The following is an 18,010-nucleotide window of genomic DNA, read 5'->3' on the forward strand; positions in this document are numbered from 1 at the left end:
TCAATTACTGCAACTATTGTCTTAGCTCATAGGGAATCCTTGGGAATGCTGAAAAGGCTGGAAATAGTACTCAGCAAAGAATGAAAAAGATGCTTCTCTATCAACCACAAGCTTTAAATTTGACCGAAGGTAATGCATTTGATGTATACTTTAATGTATTTGTTACTTTAAAAGATACAATCATACAAAAACATTCAAAAATGATTTTAAGAAAGTCGCCAAAATAAGAGAGCTATATCCTTATTTCCCTAGATATTTACCTTACCTCTAGAAAAAGCTACTTCACCGTTGACTTTTGTAATTACATGCGTCAATTCTGGCGCGAGTGGGACGAATACACAGTATACACAGGCGCCGTCGCGCTGCTCACGCTGTGTTTGGTACAAGAGGTGTGAGTTCAAATTGGGAGAGCTGAGTGGTAGCTGGCTGTGTTTTTCTCGTAAATTTTGTTTGGACAGGTAGGTAGATCATGAGAGAGCCAAGATAACCCACCCTCCATGATTCTATGTCTGTCTTCCTCCTGTCAGTCGCAGACCGATCCCAAAGGCTGGCGACGGCGTGCCTACTCTCTAGCTCAAGCTTGAGCTGAGCCGGCTAACTATGACTAATTTTCATTAAATTCTGGTATAAGTCGGTCGTGACATCGCATTTCAAAGCCTGTACTCAAATTTGAGTAATTCTGGTGAAGTTTGTGTGCCTACATTCTCCATCTCCAGTGTTACATCCGCCACCTGCCATACGAGGAGAGACTCCGGAGCCTGAATTTGCCATCGCTCTACTATCGGCGCCGACGAGGCAACATGATCTCACCAGGTGCTTCGACGGGGAGTGGATGTTGACCCATCTCAGTTCTTCACTGCGGTGACGACGACCAGTCACCAGAACTCGAGGGCATGAGTGGAAGCTGTCCAAGCCAAGAGCTGTCTCCAGAGTGCGGCGGAACGCCTTCAGCATACGAGTCCTGAACGACTGGAACTCTCTGCCATCCGCTGTCGTCGATGCGCCCTCAGTCAATAGCTTCAAGGCCAGGCTTGACGAACACTGGGCTCACGCCAAGTACACCATACATTCCAACGACTGATGCAGTGACACACTGACACAAAGCTCGTCACGTCCGGATCCAAGAGGCCAAAAGGCCTTCCTAAATTCCGCATTTTATAAGTATAAGTATAAGTATAAGTATGTGCCTACATTCTAGTAATTAAAATTTTGGTAAGAACATGTTGGTACCTACCTACAATCCTGCTTACTGTAAAGTCAGTCGAGTCAGTCTTAAAAGTACTGAGCAACACTGTGGGGGATCCATCAAGCCCGACCATGGAAGGACTGCTAAATTTGAGTCACTGAAGCAGTTGGCATCCTCGTCCATTCCCCAGTTCAGTTGGTTCGGTGACTCAAATTATAGCAGACTTTTCCTCTGTCAGGCTTGATGGATCCACCACACTGTTGCGCAGTACTTTTAAAACTGACTCTCCATACCTTCTGGCTTTGATTCAACATTTATTATGCATTTCAGGAAAAATGGCTGGAGATAACTTGCCTGAAGGATGGGAAAAGAAGACCAGCAGGTCTACAGGTGAGACTTTTTACAGTATAAGATCATTGTAGAATTGCAGATATAGGTAGGTACCTATCCTCTCCTCTACCAAACTAGACAAATATCAAGAAGCATTAAATGCTTTGTATCAGAATGAAGGCTCGCTTCATACTTTTTAACAACTATGGATACAGGTTGTCCTTTATTTTCTAATGTTTGCTATCCCTACCTTAATATATTTAATCATGTTGTCATTGGTGAAATTGGATGTGCAGTAACTAGATACCTATGCAATGCATTATCAATGGGCAGTTGATGCTGTTATTGGTAGGATGTATATTGTGTGGACTGGTGACCCTCTGCTATGCGTATCCACCCCAGGTCAGGTCTACTACCTGAACCTGTACACCAAGGACAGTCAGTGGGAGGTGCCCACCGAGCCAGCGCGCGGCGGCGGCGACGGTCCGGCCAAGGTGCAGGCGTCCCACCTGCTGGTGAAGCACCGCGACTCGCGCCGGCCGGCCTCCTGGCGCCAGGATCCCATCACCCGCACCAAGGAGGAGGCGCTGCAGATCCTGCAGGGTAAGTCCGCCGGTAGTTCTCCGCAAAGTGGGAAATAATCCTGAACGTGAAGGATGCTTTTCTCAAGTATCACCTGGTACAATTAACACGCGCACTGCAGGGGGGTTGTTTTCAGCCCCCCCCCCCTGTGGTTTTTCGCAAATCGCGAGAAAACGGCGGCGCATAGCGCCGCAAAATTTTGCTTACCTATTCTCCCAACTTTTGCACACCTTGAGTAAAAATTTTTACCCCAGGTGACCTATGGCCAGGTCACCAGGTCAGGTCAAGTGACCCTACCTCGAAACGTAAATTTCGAAGTTTGCAATCCCACCAAGCCCACAGTTGTTGAGATATGATCTTGAAACCCACAGGAAATAGTAAAGTCATCACGAGCTACAACTTGTATATCTCGGAATTTTTATATCGATGACCTAAGGTCAGGTCATTTTTGCGACCGGCCCATTATAAGTCAATGGGAGAAATTTCAACTTACTCTGAATGCCATCCTATGACTTCAATACGCTCAGGATCATAGTATTACAGGTCCCTGTTGGTGATTTCACCGAAACATATCACTTATGACCTTTGGAAGGTGATCTCCAGGTCATCTTAGGTCACCTGAGGTCACCAGCGGTTTTTCTTCAATAACTTGAGATTGAATAGAGATAGAGACTCCGTTCGACGTTTATCGTGTTTTTCTCGTCAATGCGGATCGAATGATATGCAACATGACCTATTTCGGTCAGGTCATGACCTTGACCTGAGGTCAAATTTTCAACTTGACCTTTCGAGGTCATATTATATATCATTCGATGCGCCTTGACGAGCTAAGAACGATGGCGTTCGAATCGATCCTCTGTCTTGTGTGCACGACAATTTATTCAATAAAAACTACCGCGAAATTCCTGTTGTGAAAATCGTAACATTTTGTCTTCGGTGACCTCTGGTGACCTCGTTTTTGACCTGAGACAAAAATGACCTAGTATTTCCTCTATATAACATCTCCACCTATCTAACGCCGTTTACCGTTTGTCGCTACGTTGCGCCGTTTTCGAGATCTCAGGGGGGGTTGTTTTCAACCCCCCCCCCCCCTGCAGTTCGTGTTCGGCTCAGACCCGCTGCAGTGCGCTGTTAAAATGTGGCTGATTTGCTATCCATGTATTCCATAGTCTACCATGATTCTGATCTAACCGGTGCTTGCCGCTTCTGGCCTTTATTTTCCGGTTCTGATCAGTGTTTTCGGCTCTGATCGTTGTCCGGCTTTGATCGGCAGTTTCTGGTTCTGATTAGTGTTCTCCTGCTTTAATCTGTGCTTTCCGGCTCTGACGTTGTTCTCCACTCCTGACCTGTGTTGTCCGGCTCTGACCTTTGTTTTCTGGCTCTGACCTGCGTTTTCCGGTTCCGACTGCTGTTTTACGGTTCCGACCTTTGTTTTCCGGCTCTGACTTTGTTTTCCGGCTCTGACCTGTGTTTTCCGGTTCTTACTGGTGTGTTCCGGTCCGGCAGGGTACCGGGACCGGATCGTCTCCGGCGAGGACACGTTCGAGAACCTGGCCTCTCAGTGCTCCGACTGCAGCTCGGCCAAGCGCGGCGGTGATCTTGGGCCTTTCGGACGCGGCGCCATGCAAAAACCCTTCGAGGACGCCGCCTTCGCGCTGCAGGTGACTACGGGCGATCGCGGCGGGGTGCGATTTTGTATCATTTCCGGCTTTTATCTGCTAGAATAAATCCTCAGTCCTAGCTTATTCAGCATCGCTGTCGATTTTTTTTTTTTTTGTACATTTCATCAGTTTTTCTTTGAAGAAGCTATACTGCTTTGGATTCCTTATCTTGTCCCAGTCGGTAGTAGTCGCTGACGTTCTGTGTCGCCCGCAGGTCGGAGAGATGAGTGAGCCCGTCTGGACCGACTCCGGCGTCCACATCATCAAGCGGCTGGCCTGAGCTCCGAGCCCGTCCCGCAGAGCCGGCCATCAGCCGTCGGCGCAGCGCCGGCACATTCCGCTACATGGACCCTCCCGGAGCGACGTGAGCACCTCCCAGCCGACCCTCCCGGCCGGGGAATGCAGTAGGACCGGTGTCGTGTCCCTCCCCGTGGACGACTCCCGCTCGCGGATGGAGGCAGTGTTGTGAGCCGTAGCCGCGGACCCTTGCCAGCGGGTCCCTCTGAGTTGGGATGGTTCCGGACGACCGCCGTGCTGTAGAGCCCCGTTCCCCGCTCTACTCCCGATAGCTTATGTGTCCCGGCAGCACCGGCCGTCGAGCCGTCGGCTCGTTTGCCTGGGCTGTGTATAAGCTGCTGGATGGGAACGCACTTACAATCAGTTCAACGCTGGGAAGTCGTATGGGAATCATGCTTGGAAAGTGATGCGCTGGCCTTTTGTTCCGCTGCCATCGAGTTGTCTTGCTCCAAGATACGGCGAACCTGCCCCTCTCCCGCCCTCCCGGCTGTCCCATACCTGAGCCAGGCGTCGACTGGCGATTTTCGGACGGTTGCACGTCGAATCATTTGTTGGTGTTTCCGAGTATCGACCTTGCTACAGTGTCGTGTGATTGAGCCGGTGGCATTTGCATTGACGAGCTAATAATTGTTACTGGAATTTCACTTTACTGTCGCCGCTTTCATGAACTTGCAATGTTTGGCTAGCCTGCCCTTGGACAACATATTGTTGTTTGACAATAAATGTGTTAGAAATGGCGCGCGCTCTGAAATATGGGGATGAAATATGTAGTTATTACGCCGGTAATACCCTTAGCTGGCCTTGATCTGGAAGTTAATGAGGGTGGCCCGGGGGGCCTGTGACAAGATGTCAGCAATGAACTGCAATCGGATGACGAAAGACAGTGCTCACCGCATCGTTCCCTCCCATCGAAAATTACGTGCTGATGAAGCACACGAATCTGTACAATGAGCACATTGCGCACTGCGCAGGCTATCTCGCTATTGAACACAGTCCACAGCCTCGCGAAAATGCACGGGCTTTGAATGTGACCACAGCGGCAAAGGTCGCTGATAGTCACAAGGGTGAGGTAATTGTGGTATCGATGGAAAGAAACTATATTTTTTTGGGTTGTTTTCCGTGACATCACGTCAGACACCCCATGCCAATGACAAATTCTTGAGATGTGTCTAAGCGACGCCTTGTGGTCGATAAGCCTTTCACGTTCATTTGTTGGTGACCTGTAGCGCAGATTCAGGACACCCTCAGCCCTTGGTCACCCCGTCACATGCAGCCATTTTTACCCGCATTGTGTGTGTATGAGCATTCCTCGGTGACGGTTACCGATCAGTCATTGAAACAGGTGGCTTGTGGCAGCGGAGCATGGCCCCGTTCGGTAGCTGGCGGACAAAAATGGAGCGGTACGTGTGATTTTTGAGGTCACTGCGGGGCGAAGTCCTAGAATCGATCACAGACCTGCCTATCTCCAATCGACAGTTACTCAAGGAGTTGTTTGAGCATGACAAATGCGGGCGACTTACGGTGCGGTTTTAATTTTTATTTCAAATTGCGAATACATCTCACGATAGTTTCATTGGCTGAGAACTAGTACCTCGTGGAGACTAAGAGAACGTTTCTGGCGGGCTGTTTATGGCTTATGGACTAATATGGCGGTTAAATCACTTTCTTGCTTCCGTTCCCCCGGCTGAAAGCATTTTGAATAGAGCGGGCCCACTCGGCAGTGGCACCTCTACCGGCTGGCCGTCGACATTGTAGTACTCGTATTTGCCGCTGAGGGGCACCTCCGACGCGGCGGCCGGCGACCAGCGGCGCTTCATGAACCGTGAGACCATGGACGGATTGACGCAGTCGGGGCTCTCGTTCCCGGCCAGACAGGCGTCCGCACAGGCGGTGCCCTGGAAGAACCGGCCGTACATGCTCTTGCACTGGCCGCAGTTTCTGTAACAAAAGGAATGACTTTCAATCGTTGAGAAATGCATGACACTGAACAATAGTGTACCTTCCAGGACAAGGAGTCTAGATTTTTATTTTAAGCAAATAGATTTGTTTAATCCGAAGGACGCAACCATTCCTTTCCTTGATGTAGGTATACCATTTTCTCGGGGCTAAATCGTCATCCCTAAAATAGATCCCTTGCCTTGTAGTTAGGTCGAAAGGACGTCACCGTGTAAAGCATTCAGATATCGAGATTGCGTAGTTATTGCCTAATAATCGGTCATCGAATACAAGTATCTCTGACTTCAATCTAAAAACTCACCTTACACAGGAGCCTATGTTTGCGTCAGCCGGCCTGGTCAACAATAGACAGACGAGGACGGAGCAGAGCAGCACGAGAGTGGACGACTGTGGACAGAGGTGGACGGGGCAGTCAGACGAGGGTGGACGACTGTGGACAGAGGTGGACAGCACGGTCAGACGAGAGTGGGACACAGTGTAATAGAGTGGACGACTGTGGACAGAGGTGGACGGGGCAGTCAGACGAGGGTGGACGACTGTGGACAGAGGTGGACGGGGCAGTCAGACGAGGGTGGACGACTGTGGACGGAGGTGGACGGGGCGGTCAAACTAGAGTGGAACACAGTGTAATAGAGTGGACGACTGTGGACAGAGGTGGACGGGGTGGTCAGACTAGAGTGGGACACAGCTGTAACAGAGTGGACGACTGTGGACGGAGGTGGACAGCATGGTCAGACGAGAGTAGAACACAGTGTAATAGAGTGGGCCACTGTGGACGGAGGTGGACAGCACGGTTAGACGAGAGTAGAACACAGCTGTAACAGAGTGGGCCACTGTGGACGGAGGTGGACGGGGTGGTCAGACGAGAGTAGAACACAGCTGTAACAGAGTGGGCCACTGTGGACAGAGGTGGACGGCACGGTTAGACGAGAGTGGAACACAGCTGTAACATAGCGGACGACTGTGGACAGAGGTGGACAGCACGGTCAGCAGCAGACAGACGAGAGTGGAACACCTCACCCATTACTTTAATCATGGAGCTCAAATTTGCTTAAGTAGATACGTCTTTCCCAAAGTCCTCTCTTATAAAGCGCATATATATGTAAGAGCATCGTTTTACCTTATTTTACCAGGTCTTTTAATTATAACGATGGTATTGATTTTACCCATTGATGGTTAGGTATTGGTATATACCTGGCTCATGTTGATGTGTATCTGTGCTCGGTGGTGGAGCAGCCCAGCCTCAGCGGAGGTAACGAACACAGATGAGGTGCACGGCGCTCACGGGGCCGCTCTCAGCTGCTGTGCACGTGTCGACAGCGACGGAGCACACCTTATATGGAACGTCGGCGGTGACGCCGCGCAGACGCCGTGTTCGGTTCATGCTCAGTGCTCATGACACTTCAATGAAGACCAGTGTTCGTTACTGCAATCTATGTTTTACTCATTAAATCACGACGAGTGATTTAATTTCAGCGATAACTAGCTTAAATTTTCGCACGCAATTCTTAGTGGAAGGATATGAAATTGACTGCCGAAGATGATGATGATTACCAAAGAAAAATGCCAAAGAAATATGAATTGTGTTTTGTGCAGCCTGCGGCTCTTCACTGTCTTCAGTCGTTGAATAGTTGACTTGGTCCGTGTAAGTGCGGTAACTTTTTGTAGGCAAGGTAACCTAGCATGACCTGTGGGCTCAACCTGTCGCAATTCCCTATTTCAAGGCATCTGTGACTCGGTCATTCCGGCCAACATGTGTAATATTGTGTTGGCAATAGCGTATCCGAGGAAGTCAGGACGTTGACTTGAGCAAGACGTTGAGCTCGGGCCGATTATTGAGGACGCCAAGGGCTGCCTAACTGAAATGCATAAAAGCTGTTTGATTGAATTGCAGTTTAATACATTTGAACGTCAACCAGTGCTGTCAAGTTATATTCTTGGAACTTACCAGATTAGACCGAAATTTGTGAAAACTGTCCATGATATATCGCACCTGTGTCAAACCTTAGAAAAAGGAAAAGGCCTACCACTCTCAGGTCAGTCAGTCATTGGCCCCGCTTTTATTTCAGCGTAGGAGTGTAAAAGAACGTTTCAAACCAGTAACTTGGAAATACCTACATACTTCGAGGCGATGATTCCTATTCATAACCGTCTTGCAGATAAATTTCTTCTTTCTTATTATAATGCATTATGATAGGAGGAATGGTACATTTTTGTACCTATTCTTCCTATAGGAATCCTAATACGGTGTCCCTCGGCGGCCTCGTTTGTACGACTTTTGTAATTACTCCTTTAGGCTTTACAAAATGAATATTGGCCAAGTCGGTCTTCAAAACGACGATACTCTATACACTTATCCAATTTCTTGGGCGTAAGTCGTCTGGCGATTAGATTTTAGAAAGCCATTTGGAAAGCAGTCGGTGGTCAGCTCGGTTGAATTTGTCACTTCGATCTGTCCTAATTTCATTGAGCTAGTTCGACTGTTAGGCTGTAATTGCATTTCTTTCCTGCTATGAAGGCACACTCTTCCACAGGGAAATGCGGTATTTTTATGGTTTGAATCTTCGCATGTAAAATGATCGATGTACTTACCAGAATGATTCGAAATGAAAGTAGGTACTGCAGGGCGCGAGAAAATGCCTTGATGATTAAAAGCTATTATGTGGATTGCCTGTATATTATGTTTAAGTTAACCCGGCGGCCGCTGGGCCTCCGCGCCACCCGTCGGCCGCTGGGGGGGGGGGGGGCATATAGTTGCCCCCTTTACTTGTTGCCCCCTTTACTTCTGCAGCGATATCGTCGCAACGCGAAGAGCTAGAGAAGCGAAACTTTGCACACTTTTTCCTGAATACCTAGCTGAGGTTGTGTCCAAATTTGGTGTCGATTCCATTTGAAATGACGTCACAGTGACGTCAAAAGTCAAAGTATAGATTTGCGACTCTCAGTTTCCTCACGATATATCCGATGTATGAGACCGAATATAAAGGACCGATTATTGGTCAGTAACTAGTTGGAAGTCTACTTAGATGTTTTAGGATGACAGCAGGTGCTGTCTAGTTCATTTACAGTTGAGTGTCATGCTCAGCGACATCAGAAACGGTCCATATCGGAAAACGACAAAACTTTATGACGTCAGTTTGACGTCATTTTAAGCGCTACACTACAACCACCAAACTTTTCTCAAACATTGCCTAGGTATTCATTTGAAGCTATGCCAAGTTACACGTTCATAGCTTATCAGGTTTCGGAGATATTCTACAAAACGTAAAGGAGGGGGGGGCAACTTTATGCCCCCTCCCCCCCCCCCCCCCCCCAGCGACTCGTGGGTTAATGGGCTTGATAGTGCGGTCGGTCCCAGGGTGCTTTGCCAAAACTTACCGATTTTGCCGATATTTTTATGGCCGGCATTGACAGCATTTTCCGATCGAGATCGGAATGAAATCGTATCGCCACCCAAGATTGTAATCCATTCACCTGACGAAAAGCATGCTCGCTCATTGCTGATTTTTTTATCAATCTCATATCTTTGCGTTGGCAAATATCGTTTGTGCAATATGTACATCATCTCCATTCTCCACATGCCTACGATGTTCGCTCTCATTGAGCCATGAGTGGGAAAACTTCTCCCAAAGACATGACGTCTGCGCGGCGTCGCCGCCGACGTTCCATATAAGGTGTGCTCCGTCGCTGTCGACACGTGCACAGCAGCTGAGAGCGGCCCCGGGAGCGCCGTGCACCTCATCTGTGTCGTCACATCCGCTGCGGCTGGGCTGCTCCACCACCGAGCACAGATACCAACAACATGAGCAAGGTATACCTACCCGCAACACGTTTGCCGTTTTACCCAGAATCTGGTGGTTAACGAAAAGGACAATTCTTATGCCTATGATAATGTGTTCTTTATTTTTTGTTTCATTGTTCATTGTTCCTAAGTGATTTTTTGGTACACAAAAGTAAGGCGTAAAGACTAAAGCCTATAGCGGAAACTCATGCTAAGCGTATAAATGATTTTCTGAAAACTATGGGTTGTGGAGCTCTTCTATAGTTCTGTCGGACGCTCTGCTGCTACCCCTGGTAACCATTTTACCCCGTCCACCTCCGTCCACAGTCGTCCACTGTGTTACAGCTGTGTTCCACTCTCGTCTGACTACCCCGTCCACCTCCGTCCACAGTCATCCACCCTCGTCTGACAGTGCTGTCCACCTCCGTCCACAGTGGTCCACTCTGTTACAGCTGTGTTCCACTCTCGTCTGACCGTACGTCCACCTCCGTCCACAGTCGTCCACTCTGTTACAGCTGTGTCCCACTCTCGTCTGACTACCCCGTCCACCTCCGTCCACAGTCATCCACCCTCGTCTGACAGTGCTGTCCACCTCCGTCCACAGTGGTCCACTCTGTTACAGCTGTGTTCCACTCTCGTCTGACCGTACGTCCACCTCCGTCCACAGTCGTCCACTCTGTTACAGCTGTGTCCCACTCTCGTCTGACTACCCCGTCCACCTCCGTCCACAGTCATCCACCCTCGTCTGACAGTGCTGTCCACCTCCGTCCACAGTGGTCCACTCTGTTACAGCTGTGTTCCACTCTCGTCTGACCGTGCTGTCCACCTCCGTCCACAGTCGTCCACCCTCGTGCTGCTCTGCTCCGTTCTCGTCTGTCTCCTGATGACCCGACCGACCCACGCCGATATAGGCTCCTGCGTCAGGTAAGACATGTTTGGATCTGGGTGACTTGAAATGAATTCATGCGACATTCGAACAATTAAATAACAGCTGCACAAATTTGGACGATGAGGCTCGAATATCTTGCTTTTACTGGCATCTGATTTTCTCAGTTTTTTTATGTTAGATAAGGTCTGACAAAAGCAGGGTTAAACGCACTTAATTACATTAGATGTGTACTCAGCAGCAACATTCCCAGTAGTCTCCGCAGATAGATACCAAGGATTAACCCGCGCCCCGTAGGGCTATCGGCGGACCCTACCACCCGTAGGGGAGGGGCCGTTTCGGCCCCCCCCCCTAAGATCTCGGAAAGTTACCGGCCGATTTTCAAAATTCAAACGGCGTTCGATAGCCCCACCCGGGAACTACCTTGTGACCAAATTTCATTGACCTAGGTCAAACCGATGACATCACAGGTCAGGTCAAAGGTCAGATTTTCACCGTTCACAGGCAATTCAAGAAATGTGCTGTGAAAGCGAGTAAATTGGTAATTTATTGAAAACCATCGATGGTACATTGTTCGTCAAACACATAATTTGCTATCTGAGGTCACTGATACCAGGTCAGGTCACAGCGAGGTCAGGTCACCGGGGGTCACAATATGAATGTGTCGTGTGATACATGTTTTATGGTCCATTTTACATGACAAATGCGATTATGTGGGTTAGGCAGCCTTTGGGGCCAGCCTAGGTCACGTTTTGGTGAAGGTCAGGTCAAGGTCAGGTCAAATTAGGTCAAATTTCAAAGTTGATATTTTGCATAAAATGGGTATCGATTCGATGCAGCTCGTCACGGGGAGTCTAATGGTGGTCTTCGTTTTGCTCTACGAGTTCTAGAATTGCCAAAAATTGAGTTTGAAAATTTGACGTCATCATTTTTGAACAGTTTTTTCGCTATAACTTGGCCAAAAAACGAGGTATCGATCTGAAATTTGGTATGTAGATAGAAGACGGTAGGCACTATCACATATATTCCGGTTTTTTCGAAACTCAAAAAACTTTTTGGATTTTTTGGCGAATATATCCAAAAAAATGCTTTTTTGATTTTTGGGGGTCTAAACTCAAAAATTTCAAAAATTCGAGATAGCAGTTTTGTAGCCCTGTCAATTCTACACCTTTTATGTCTTCATCATTTTTCTGTATCTTCAAAGCTGTAGTCCTGACAGGTCTTCTCGCGAAGGTCTTTTTTCGGTCGAAAATGACAGAACATGACGTCACTCTGACGTCATTTGTGGCCAACCTATCATAGCCTCTGGAAAAATTTTTGGTCACAATGTGTAAAATTGATGCCCGGAGGGGTCCTGAAAGTTTGGTGGCGATATCTCCAGCCGTTTAGGAGATATCGACCGAAAAGGACAGAGGGGGGCCGTTTCGGCCCCCCCCCCCCTACGGGGCGCGGGTTAAGGAAGTTCTTAATTGAGCGTGTCAACAACTGATATCGTTTTCCTTTAATTCTCTCCGCAGAAACTGCGGCCAGTGCAAGAGCATGTACGGCCGGTTCTTCCAGGGCACCGCCTGTGCGGACGCCTGTCTGGCCGGAAACGAGGGCCCCGACTGCGTAAACCCGTCCATGGTCTCGCGCTTCATGAAGCGCCGCTCGGCACCGCTTGCTGTTCAGGACGCGTCCTCCGGTGGCAAATACGAGTACTACGGTCTGGACGGCCAGCCGGCGGTCCCCGGAGCGTCAACACTCCTGTAGGAACCGCGGCATGTTCACGATCTCGTCACGGGCGTCAGCCAGTGCCTGGGACTTCTCATCAGCTGCCTTTGTCACTAGCTGCCAGACCGTGCATATGATCTCGGTGTACAGTCTGTCTTGAAAGTACCGCAGCATGGGCTGCGGCGGCCCGGCGAACTAAAGGTCGGGAGCTCGGTGGTTTGAGAGCCCCAGAGCACGTGACGGCAGTGAGCCAGGAGAGAGTGACCGGGCAGGTCGCGTGGGGTGCCGCTCTCCCTTACTCTTTCCACCCCGCTGCGGCGCCTGTCGCCCGGGGGCACGGGCCGTCTGCGAGCACGAGTGGAGAACTTGACCGGCCCGGCCGATCCCCCGGTTGCCGGTTCACCCTTGGAACTGTTTTATTCTCGACGAAAAGACAGACGTAGCCAATCTAAAGGATGAGCGCGACTGCTTGCATTGTTATCAGAACATGACACATATTGAACAATAAGTTACGATCATGGAACGGAACAGAATAAATGTGAAAATCTCAGAACTATGGGTTAAAAGCTGATCGATTGATCCAGTAACTTAGGATAAGGTAATTTGTTTCGGATTTATTAATGCGAGATAAAAAAGAAATCCCATTCTCACCACCCTTGTTGAGGTTGAAACACGAAAAGCGAAAGCCAATGGAAGTAAGATGGAATGGAAACCTTTTGCGGCTTTTGCTCATAACTAAAGGAAGCCAAAGCAAATCCTACACTTGGGTGTTTTTCGTCTTCTTTTCTTCCATCTCATTACAAGGAGTAGTAAAGTAGTCTTGGTTACAAGTATAATCACTATCATGCCAAAAAAGTTACGAACCATTCAAACTATAGACCACCAATGGCTGCTACATAAAAACATCACAAAATAACTAGCCCATTATACTCCTTTGTTTCCTATCCATAAAACTTGCAGGCAAATATTTTCTTTTTTACGATCGAATGGCCAAGCAATTGTTCGTAGCGCCTACTTCCAGGTAGAGGATACGATCACTTTGATAATTGTATACCAAACACGAATTATGCGGATTTATGCGGGAGGTCACTGAGATAATGGGTATTAACAGGTAGCGGCATATTAACCCTCGCCGGCACAGGGGGGGTTGATGCACCCCCCTAAGGTTTTTCTCGAATAACATACATTAGGGTGGGTGTCAAGGTCACCTGAAGATCAGGTCAGGTCATTGACCTTTGGTGACCTCGGGTGACCTCGGTTCACTTTTTCGAGTTTTACATGTTTCTAGGCTAGTTTTTGGAGCTGAATTCGAATTTAGCAACCATTTGAACATTTACGAAGTAGTTTTGGTGCCTTCGTAACATGTTACGAAGCTGTCAGAGGCGGTTGACACGTATTACGAATACCCGTCACAACCCCTACCGGTTGACCTGACCTGACCTGACCCGACCTGGTCTAAATGCTTAGAGACATCATCTCTGATCAAAACTAATACGATATTCGTGATCAGCACCCCGGAAAACCACATAGCAGCCACACTTTAAGACTTTCTAACAGGTCCCGATTTTCCCGGTTTTCGGGTCATTGACCTGACCTGGAAGGTCACCCGATGACCCAGGACCTTAAAATTGGGTATCATCGGCTTCCTCTCGTGACGGGCAACACGCTCGTTTTTTCTGCGAAGCTCCAGCTCAATCAGGGGCCAAACACGGGGGGGTCGTACCAATCCCCCCTTGTGCCGTCGAAGGACGCAAAATGGCCTGTGCCGGCGAGGGTTAATCAATTTCAGTTCCTGAGTGCTCACTGTTCACTGTTCAGCTCAGGATGAGAGTTGAGATCATACGGGACTGTATAGTGTGAATTTTATTCGTTTAACGATCTATCAAAACTCCTCTCTTCCTCCCTCTCTCTCTCCCTCCCTCTCTGTCTCTCTCCCTCCCTCTCTCTCCGTCTCCCTCCCTCTCTCTCCGTCTCCCTGTCTCCCTGTCTCCCTGTCTCTCTGTCTCTCTGTCTCTCTGTCTCTCTCTCTCTCTCTCTCTCTCTCTCTCTCTCTCTCTCTCTCTCTCTCTCTCTCTCTCTCTCTCTCTCTCTCTCTCTCTCTCTCTCTCTCTCTCTCTCTCTCTCTCTCTCTCTCTCTCTCTCTCTCTCCCTCTCTCTCTCTCTCTCTCTCTCTCTCTCTCTCTCTCTCTCTCTCTCTCTCTCTCTCTCTCTCCCTGCCCCTCCATAAGATGCAGAAAATTTTAGCAGACTCCAACGAATGTTGCAGAGTCTAGCTACCAAAGCAGTCCGAGAGTCGGGAGAGTTGCGTCCATCCCCGTACCGGCAAGTGATACGTTTATCTTATGGCAGTGCACTGGTCCGGAGTCAGAGTCGGAGTCGGAGCCGATCAGCAGGCCGACGTCAGATTTAGAGTTGCAGTCGGAACAGCGCCGTCGCGACTCAGAACCCCTTTTCTTTATATTTTCGGCTTCAAAGTAGCTGGCTAGATTTATTACTTAACAAAGCAGGCTCTCTGCACACTGCTGCGTTGGAGGGGGGCGGGGCTGCGACATCCCTCCACCCATACCTGATAAGTGATTTTAAATCTTTTCTTAACAGTTGTGATGGCGGAATGAATCAGACCCAGATCTTTCAAGGTCGGGTCACTTAGGTTACGTTATAGTGTCCTAGCCTCAGGAAAAGTTATAATGCTCGCCGGCACTGAATAATGCTCGAGAGATCAGCGATCGACCCGAGATCTTAACCTTCACACTTACAGGAGGAGTTCAAACCGATGCGTACCTCACGGCTTTTTCACGAATAACTCGCGTAAAAAGCGACCGACCGACCGACCACGACAAAACTTTCAATATCTTCGAATTGATCAATGTTATATCTTCCCTAAAATTATGACCCTGAACCCAATGGCCTTTGACCTGTAACCTCTTTCTCGATACTATGTCAGGCCAAGATGCCGATTCCATGCATGTCAGCGCATATTATCCACGCGTTTCCAGGCATTTTGTGATTGGAAATATCAGGTCCCAGCAGGTGAAATGATCAGGGCCGACCTGATCATTTTAAATGGCCGATCAGGAGCCGAACGGCTGTAAGGCGGGTTCCTACGGACCATTTCCATCAGTAGACGCTATAAAGCGGCCAATACTGGGAATGTTAAAAGTAATTACCAGTCACTGTGTCTCGTAACCACGCACACAATTTTTTGCTTAATCTGAGCCAAACGACGGAGGCCGCACCCGCTACCCTCTGGCCGGATTACATGTGTAACACGTAAATGTCTGGCGAGGCTCGAAAGGGAAGCATCAATTTTCATTTATCAAAACTTTCATGCCAGGAAAAGAATTACTACGCTTAGCTGGTGTCTCTGTATAAGTATTCATAAAGCAGCGCCTTGTCTGCCGCCCTGGCAGCACCGAGAGCCCGCTCACTCGCGCCCATCCCTCTCCTCCCTCCTCCCCCCCCCCCAGGGTCAGGCGATCCAGTGGCCCTCAAACCTGACCGCCCTCCGCTGCGCCGACCCACCAGCGCCACCCTGCCATGCTGCGGTACTTTCAAGACAGACTGTACAGTGGACCCAGTCCGTTGGGCATTGCTATGCATCACTGTGGTTTGAACTTATTGGTGTGAATTATGAAATATAGCATGATTGTTCAGCAAACAGGCTTCGTATGTGTGTAAGACGGACTCTTTTCATATATCACAAGAAATATTCAAATCGCAACAAAAACTCACCGGCTCGAGCGCATTTGTTGGGCCACACGATCGGACATCGGTGCCAACCGAGAGGCGACCACATTCGCCCCTCCGCTGCTGCACTTGTTCACGCTTGGTGTATCACGCCCAACATCACTCCCCGGCCTGCGCCAGCCGCCAAACCGAACAGGGCCACCGCGCCGGGCAGCGCTGGGCCTATTTCATGGTGCACCGCTGCCCAGCGCTGCACGATACTATAAGGCGTTGGCGTTCGCTTTCTATGGAAGCAAAAGCAAATTTGTAATTTTGTTTACTTTTCGATGGAATCAAAGCACCAATATCTGATAGCAGTGGGCAGCGTCGTGTCGTGAAACAGGACTCAAGTCATCGGGGTCTGCACTGCGTTGACGTTACTTACGACTGGTCCGCACTGCATTCCATCCATGCCGCCCGGGGCCGGCGTCTTACGGCGTGGATAGGCTGTGCCGCCAAGCACTTACGTCAAGCGGCAGTCTACCGGTTCCAGGCGGCTGCTGTCTGTGCTGACGGCTGCCATGGACTGAGCCCAATGGGCAAAGGGCGGATCGAGTCCCGGTACTTTGTTCCGTAGGCGATTGTACCAGTGGAGTTCCTAGCGATTTGGTTACTATGGATTTTATGTATATCTGAGACGAGGGTTAGGCAATACTTATCAGCTCAGTGCTCACTATCATAAAGAACTTAAAACAAAACAAACGCAGTTTTTATAATCGAGACATGAAAGATGAGCGAAACAATGAAAATACATGGGTTTGTTCCGCGTAACAATATGAATGGACCTTTGTGGCCTCAACAGAAAAGTGACCTTTTCTGTTCAGGTTCAGAAAAGTGACCTTAGCTTGCAAAATCATCAGTTTACTATGTAAGTACACAGGTAAGACTTAGTTAAAATTCATTCGGCGCCACTCGTTGATAAGAATGGTTGTTCGTAGAGTCACTGCTGTACAATGCAGGGTATATAGATGGGCACAACGCACACTGCACAGTACATTGCATATTAGTTATATCTCATACTGAACGAGGCCGGTGTAAATAACTTCAAGACCAAGGTTCTTGCTGGAATTTTGAGCGAAGCCGCAGACGGAGCTCAAAAATCAGAAAGGACTGAGGCCTTGAAAATTTATTATTGGCCGAGTTTGGTATGTTTTTTACTGTATGATGCCTGGTGTAAGCTGGTGTACGGCCCTCCAGCAAAAGAGTGGTTGGTTAGCCTATGTGCTTTTGGTGTAATAACTTTAAATGACAGAGACACCCTGTAAAATGACTCAATAGCAATGAGAAGAGGGTCCGTGCACACATTTCGGCAGTGGTTTTCAACAACCATTAGACGTATTCATCAATGTAGATCGACTATTGTGATGTTGGCAACCAACCACTTAATACCTGGAGGGCCGTACCTAACGTTTTTGACCGTGGTCAATTTTACACTGCAGTTTACACCATACCTCTCCGACTCATGTATTTGAATTGGCCAGGTTACACACTACACAGTGTAGTCTATGACAAGTGTACAAACTTTATTATTTGTATCAAACGTTATTGCAGAGTAACTTCACACAAGCAATTCCATTTAGACGGTTCATTGTCCTTCGAGGGACTCCGCCACGGTTTCAGGATGGCGGAGATCCGACCCAAAATACATACCCTAATACATTTATAGCTGCATTACAGAAGTTAAGTTATTGGAGGGGGGGGGGGTCTGGACACCTACTATCTCCCCCATCCCCGTCCCCCGCTGGTGGAGCCGGAGCCTCTGGGCCAAAACGTTGGCCTTAGACCAAATCCGAAGGCACATTAGTGCAAGGCTTATAATAGAACTATCGTAAGCCCTATTTCTAATGCTACATCTCTATGGGCTAATTAGTTTGGCGTTCATTTATAAGAAA

General features: G+C 48.7%; 2 protein-coding genes and 1 long non-coding RNA gene across 9 annotated transcripts; 2 read left to right on the top strand and 1 right to left on the bottom strand.

The window, feature by feature from the left end:
• The first annotated feature begins 337 nt into the window (after window positions 1–337).
• On the top strand, window positions 338–4,793 carry LOC122388384 (peptidyl-prolyl cis-trans isomerase NIMA-interacting 1-like). Of its 7 annotated transcripts, none has more exons than XM_043379423.1 (5): window positions 338–389; window positions 1,517–1,576; window positions 1,919–2,119; window positions 3,605–3,759; window positions 3,974–4,793. In XM_043379423.1, exons 2-5 carry the CDS (start codon window positions 1,522–1,524, stop codon window positions 4,037–4,039), a joined length of 477 nt encoding a protein of 158 aa, XP_043235358.1. In that variant the 5' UTR covers window positions 338–389; window positions 1,517–1,521; the 3' UTR covers window positions 4,040–4,793. The 7 variants fall into 7 exon arrangements, with proteins under 7 accessions (XP_043235358.1, XP_043235354.1, XP_043235355.1 ...); XM_043379419.1 differs by having other exon boundaries at window positions 342–458; XM_043379420.1 differs by having other exon boundaries at window positions 352–380.
• A 753-nt stretch (window positions 4,794–5,546) lies between these two features.
• On the bottom strand, window positions 5,547–16,257 carry LOC122388387. Its single transcript, XR_006257782.1, has 3 exons — window positions 16,125–16,257; window positions 6,314–6,399; window positions 5,547–5,994 (listed from the first exon to the last, which is right to left on the bottom strand). It is a non-coding gene; the product is annotated as an uncharacterized LOC122388387 (long non-coding RNA).
• On the top strand, window positions 10,636–13,514 carry LOC122388386 (eclosion hormone-like). Its single transcript, XM_043379425.1, has 2 exons — window positions 10,636–10,717; window positions 12,197–13,514. The coding sequence occupies exons 1-2, from the start codon at window positions 10,677–10,679 to the stop codon at window positions 12,429–12,431; spliced, it is 276 nt and encodes a 91-aa protein (XP_043235360.1). The 5' UTR covers window positions 10,636–10,676; the 3' UTR covers window positions 12,432–13,514.
• Window positions 16,258–18,010: the final 1,753 nt, after the last annotated feature.

Source organism: Amphibalanus amphitrite, unplaced genomic scaffold, assembly GCF_019059575.1.
Source record: "Amphibalanus amphitrite isolate SeventyFive unplaced genomic scaffold, NRLGWU_Aamphi_draft 000320F_arrow, whole genome shotgun sequence".
Classification (NCBI taxonomy): Eukaryota; Metazoa; Arthropoda; class Thecostraca; order Balanomorpha; family Balanidae; genus Amphibalanus; species Amphibalanus amphitrite.